The sequence below is a fragment of the Anneissia japonica genome, unplaced genomic scaffold, assembly GCF_011630105.1.
Source record: "Anneissia japonica isolate Jap-2015-1 unplaced genomic scaffold, ASM1163010v1 scaffold287829_len2072220_cov186, whole genome shotgun sequence".
NCBI lineage: Eukaryota > Metazoa > Echinodermata > Crinoidea > Comatulida > Comatulidae > Anneissia > Anneissia japonica.
Genome location: NW_022716075.1, coordinates 1,714,115 through 1,720,867, shown reverse-complemented (window position 1 = coordinate 1,720,867; position 6,753 = coordinate 1,714,115). Strand labels below are relative to the sequence as shown.

The window sequence follows — 6,753 nt, the reverse complement described above, 5'->3', positions numbered from 1 at the left end:
GTATATATGTATATATGTAAACAGGTAGGAAACGTGCCTTTTCCATTATACGAACAGAATCTCCTTTAGAGAGTGGACTTAGCTTGGTCAATGCCAAGTCTCCTGAATAAACAATGTGACTAAAAGATCGTCCAGTAAAACGCCTATCGTAAAGTAAACACGCTATTATAATTATCGCTGGTCAATGTGAAATAATAATTTGCCACGTTTTATATTGACTAACAGACTTGTAATCTATGTACCACAGTGGTAATTTACCGATTTTCTTCTGGAGTGGACCATACTCAACTTAAAATAATTACTCATGTAGATATTGTTTTGATTCATGTCATTCAACTTTCGACCAACCATTAGGCCTATATTCACATTAGAGCGGACACCATTACATTCCCTTTTCTTATTTGTATAGGCCTACATAATGGAGGAAAAAATAACATTAAGAGAACAATTCGCTTATATCAAGTTGAAAATGAACTGATTTTCACTTTCATTTAGAACTTATATAAGCCCTTCTGGTAATGAAATTCAAAGTTCATAGTTCATATACCGGTATATTGATAAATTAATACTATTATGAAGTCACATGATTATGAAGTCGTTCCATTTAATACGAGGGGAGATTTAAAATAAAAGACTAACTCCAGAAAGATAGTACATATCGATGTGATGTTAATTATCCTGACAAATCATTGTGTTGTGATTTTATAATAACGTTATGAGCCGTTGGTTGAAATTGCATTAATAATACATTTCGGTTTTTAATAAAGTTACAGGCCTGTTCTATTCATTAAATGGGTTATAACCACTGGTTTCTCGTGATACAAGCCCACATGACAAATCTATATGCCTTGTTTACATTTGGACATGATTTATTAGTTCAGCTGGGGATAGATACGGATACATTCAAAATACGTCGATAGTTATTATACTGATAAAATATGTTATTGCTATGATGATACAATAGAATAATGGCGGCGTTACGGCAGTATAAGCCTATATCTTTTTTAGTCATTATATTCTCTGGCCTGATTCTTGGTCAGGATGTTGGAACAAACCTAGAGAAGTTAGACCCTGAAGTAAACATGGATGCAGTAAGTATGCGCACTAAAAGTGTTATTGTTAACAGTATTAGCTGGCATATAAACATCATTGTTTCGTTTCATTATGTATATAAGGCCTACCGGGTACCGTAAAGTACGAACAAACAGTTCAGAGAAGTGGAGTGTTGGATGTGATCTGTGAAACTTAAGCACTGGCTTATTTGATTCACTTTGTGAGAGGAATGACTAATGTCTATAGTAGTAGTACAGTATTAATAAGTAGTAATGAGAAAGGTCATATAGATCAGAATGGAAGGAAAGACAGGAAAGTGAACACGATACTCCTGAAAGCAAAAGGAGCTTGTGAAAACTGAGAGACAGAACTGAGATCAATGGAGGAAACAGTAACCGCAAACTTTCTATGAGAGAACTACTGTAATGGTTATTATAGCTCACAATGTAGGTGTGTATGAACCCTGGTTATGTTGGTAATGACATATGTTAGACAGAAATTTTGATAAGATAAAGTAGGGGAGAGTCAACAGCATACTGGTAGTCTGGATTAAATCAACAATAAGCGATAAGCTGTACCCTACCATCAAATCTCTCAAAAAATATAGGCCTAATATTAACTAATTACATAATTAAATAAATAAGCAATGGTATGACTTGAAGAAATTTAGGGTTTGAGATTTGTTTCAAATGTAATTAATTTGTGCAATTCTAAAATAACGGTGTTAATTTCAAGAATATTGACCAACAGAAGTAGTGTGTAATTTTATAAAATATGATGTGCGGGAAGTGTAAACCAGAAGACTGGCTCTTTGTACTTGAATGCAGAATTGATGTAGAATAAAGGGAGAAAAAAAACCCCAACATTATAAAACAATTAAAAACATCAAATATTTAATGGGCGAAGAGATTGGCAGTGTAGTTTGTAGCGTAACGACGAGTCATGGAGCCCGGGGCGCGAAAATATTGGTGCCCGTTGCATGTCAGTAAATTGACCAGTGGGTAATCGCCATAGAGGTAATTATTAAGACTATTTAAAAGACTATTTAATTATTAGACGATATTGTGTGCCTATTTAACAATATTATAATCAACTAATATCTTGCGCACACATTTTAAATTTGAATATTTGCGTGTACGTATGTACCGTACTGTACATTTACATCTACGCATAAATCGTCATTTGCGTACGTGCATTCATTGTAGACAGGTTACATGTCACGATGTGTTGATTTAGGTTTCAAAGCAGCTTTGCCAATATAAATAAGCATTACCAAAAAACTATTAAATCAATTGTTATCAGGGGAGGACCCCCCAATCCAAACCCGAAAATGAAAATAGATAAAAAGAGAGAGAGAGAGAAGAAAAGAAAGTAAAGAAAGGGGAGCGCGTTACCGTAGTCCTCCCCAAAACAAGTCAATTTTCTATTTAAACATCATTAGGTCTGTCATGGTGTCAAACATTTCTAAACAAAAATCTCAACACCATAAAACATGATAAGGCGAATAATGAATGAAATGACCAACGTTCTTTATGGTCCAATTGATAGTGTTGTAGGCCTTTATCAGTCCGAATTATCAGTATATTGTTTTAATTGATTTTAACATGTTATGTAGGCCTAATGTCTTCACATGTATTTAATAATAATATAGGCCAGGCCTACTATGATGGGTACCGGTAATCATGTAGGCCTATTTTTTTTTTATTGCCATTTTTAGGATGGAGGCAGATTCTAGGGTGGGTGGGGATGAAGCCGATCGGAAACCCTACATCTTTGAAAATTATAAGAAAATGTACCTTATTGTCAAAAACCTCGCATTAGAGTGCTGGGTAATAGTAAGAGGGGGCCCGTGGCCTCTGGGCCCACAAGCGTTACATAGTGAAATGCTGGGCCGAAGAGTGTGTTTGTGGGATTTTAGTCTATTTGTTTGTTTTGTTTTGTTTGTTTGTTTGTTTTTTTGAAATTATAGAAAGTTGCAGTATTGTCAAGGCGCTATAGTAGATTACTGGGTTATGCTGTATGTCCGGGGCTCATTTGGATTGGGCCCCGGACAGCACATGCGTTAGGCCATTATTAAGACTCGGTGTAAAGTGCTAGTCAGGAGAGTCCGAGGCCCCAGAGGTGGCCCCTTTTGAGTGGTAGCCCGTAGCTGCGCCACCCCCACCTCGAGAGGCGTTACGCCGCTGCGTGGTCATGCCCCCTGCACCACAAATAGCTCTGTTTGATTTTGATAATGTGGACTAAAGATAAAGTAAGCATTTCTTGGACATAATTGTTTTTCTACCAGTGGCGCAATATTGGACGTCATATTTTGATTCTTCTTACCAATGTAAATGTAGGCCATATAAGAGTGTATATTTTCATTCTGGTACGATTCGAAAGTTGAATGCCACACGAACACTTGTAGGGAAACGACGGTGTAATGTCCTTCTTTAAAAAACCAAAAAACAAAAAACAGAGGCTATTGTAGGCCACGGTTATGTGTATAAAATACTAATATAGGCCTATTATCACACACCTTTGGCTTAATACAAAATGACACGTCTTATTCTCAACTATGCAAAAAATAAGTAGGCCTATGTGTAGCCCTTGAATTTTATTAAATTTTATCCGAAAATTAATTAATTTTAAATAATTAAAATCACAACTGAGCTAGTATTGTAGTAGAGACCTGTTGAAATAAGTTTTTCACAGTAAAGCAATTGTTTGTGTTTTTTTTAGTTTAGTTCATACATGATTTCCTTTAGTATGACCTTTTTACGTTAAGCTGGTTTTATTTGGTCTTTTATTCTGCTAAACACTAATGCAAATTGATAGTAAATCGGATTAATTATTAGGACTAAATCTAAACCTTATACATAAACCTGATTACTGAGATTTTAGCCTAATTAATTGGTTGTTAGCAGGTACAATGTTGCTGATCTTATAATTTGTCATGCGGATACTAAGTTCCTGATGGCTTTTGCAGCTCAATAAAAATGAAATGAACCGATTCGCCCATGTTTCGTTCACGCGGAAACGTTTTTCCCAATTAACGCTCTTTAATTCAACAAAAACAAAAAACAAAAAATAAAACACACACACACACACGCAATAGAATCTGTGAGAATGCAGCAAACAATTCTCCATGAAATATACTAGTATGATAATATGGCAGCAACAAAACATTACTATTCTGTTGATTATAAAATACAATTTTAATAATATCATATGATGCTAGACCCAGCAATACAATATTCACAATTCACTTTATATGATAATCACCTCCAACAAAAGGGTATGGTCAAAATACAGACGACAATAACAATGAAAAATAAAAAGTAGAAAACAAGTGTAAAAAGATTATAAAAGGAAACTTACTCAAGTGAAACATTGTGTTAATTTACAAAGAATAGTAAATATACTATAGTGTAGCCTACAGGCAATGTAAGCATCATAATTTTAAAATGTTTACCCTCCTTAATTCTTTCAGATACAATTGATCACAAGTAAAGGATATCCAGCGGAGGCTCATTATGTAAACACAAGTGACGGCTTCATTCTGGGCTTACAGAGAATTCCTTACGGGAGGAATGAAAAACCCCCAACGAAAAGCCGTCCAGTTGTGTTCTTACAGCACGGGCTACTGGCCTCGTCAACGAACTGGCTAACGAACCTGAGAAACGAGAGTCTAGGTTATATCCTCGCTGATGCGGGATTTGACGTGTGGTTAGGAAATATACGTGGTAATACGTATTCCAGAAATAATTCGCATCTGAAACCTTCTGAGGAAGCGTTTTGGGAATGGAGGTACTGAAAACAATCACTTGATCTTGTATTTTTGACAATTCTTTAATCAATTTGGAAAAACACATAATTAAAAAAAATAAAATATCATAAAAACCTAAAAAATCAGTTAAAATTCTTAATAGCTCATTTAAAAATGGGTCAATTAAGTTATTATTAACTTCCGACAAGAAACAGATCAGAGTTATTTCCTTCCTATGTTTGGACAAGGCAGTTAAAACAAGAAGATTAATTAATAACGGAATTGATATATATCTATACCCAGCTGTCTTGAGAAAATGAGTGATGTTTGATAATGTACTGATCAAATGTCACGCTTCAATGATTTTAGTAAAACCCGGCATCAATAATCACACGTAATTGTCCAATCGGTACTGGAAGTTTCCATGGAGAGGTCCACGCAGTGATGTAATGTAAAAGGGGTTTTCCCTTTCTATTATACTGAACCAAGCGTGTTTTCTAGGCTCTGTTCTGATTGTGCTCAGCTTTAAGTTTAATACTCCGGAAAGACCCATTCTAGGTACTGGAAAAAGGAACTCATTAATTTCCTTTCCACATGTAAGTATATGGGTGATCACGACATTTTACGGCATTATATTTATAGGTGCAATGTTATATTAGCCTTATATTATTACATTATTATTTATGAAATCGTTAATAGTCAGTCAGAGGGCTTATTAATATGTAATAATATGTATACTAAGCCTGAAGGTGGCGCTTTACTACGACGGCCATCTTGGATGGTACACATACATAACTCTGCATTGCTGCGCCATCTTGGCAGCACTCTAGTTGTTTCTGTCTCTTATACACATCTTATATATTTATATACGGTAATCATTAACAACCACTTTTGTGATAGTTTTGATGAGATGGCCGCAATTGACTTACCATCAATGGTGGACTATGTTTTAAAAGTAACCAATCAGAAGCAGCTATCCTATGTAGGCCATTCCCAGGGAACCACGATGGGATTTATCGCATTCTCAAATAATCAGCAACTCGCTAAAAAGGTTTGTTGGAAAGCTTTCATTTCAGTAGTTAACAAAATGTTATAAAATCAGATCTAATAAGCCGGGCATTCACTGCGTCGTACGACGAATCCTATTCCGTTCCCCCCCCCCCTTTTTTTTAGCGCTAGATGACGCGACGCCGCCTGGTGATTGCCCTGGTGCAGTCTGAACCGATCGTTATTAAGCATGATCCGTTGCGGGCGTGTCGTGGCATTGCGTTCTTTACATAGAGCTATTAACCAACTAGAGTGCTGACCATAGAGGTATAATAAGAATACTAGAGCGCTAACCGCAATGTATTCGATGTTTGAAATACGCAGAACTGTGTGTGTGTACCATCCAAGATGGCTACCATAGATTTAGCCAATTAAATTTCGCTAAGCGCCATCGTTTGCAAATGCGCCCTCAATTTACTCAGAGTGTTTAGTACAGCTAGTTACCTGTATGTTTGAAACTCGAGCGTTGCGGTGTTTGGGTGTAATGTATACGATTTTAATTTTTATTCCTTGGTACTTTATTTTTGAATAAGATGCTTCACTTGGCCTCGTTTTGGCTACAATAGTTTAATAATTTGTTATTACCATTACTCATTATCATTAATGAAATAATAGTCAGACAGAGGGCTTATTAATATATAATAATATGTATACTAAGCCTGAAGGTGGCGCTTTACTACGACGCCATCTTGGATGGTACACATACATAACTCTGCATTGCTGCGCCATCTTGTCAGCACTCTAGTTGTTTAATAGCTCTATGGTGCTGACTAGCTGTACCATAGAGATATAATAAGAATACTAGAGCGCTAACCGCAATGTATTCGATGTTCGAAATACGCAGAGCTGTGTGTGTGTACCATCCAAGATGGCTGCCATATATTCAGCCAATCAAATTTCGCCTG

At 36.0% G+C, this 6,753-nt stretch overlaps 1 protein-coding gene across 1 annotated transcript in view; it reads left to right on the top strand.

Moving 5' to 3' along the window:
- The first annotated feature begins 840 nt into the window (after positions 1 to 840).
- The window catches only part of LOC117109576 (gastric triacylglycerol lipase-like), an 11,569-nt gene continuing 5,656 nt past the window's right edge, over positions 841 to 6,753 (top strand). The window contains exons 1-3 of the mRNA XM_033251943.1: positions 841 to 1,091; positions 4,526 to 4,842; positions 5,702 to 5,852. Of these exons, the coding sequence (XP_033107834.1) occupies positions 969 to 1,091; positions 4,526 to 4,842; positions 5,702 to 5,852 (591 nt within the window). The 5' untranslated portion in view covers positions 841 to 968. The remainder of the gene's footprint in view (positions 1,092 to 4,525; positions 4,843 to 5,701; positions 5,853 to 6,753) is intronic.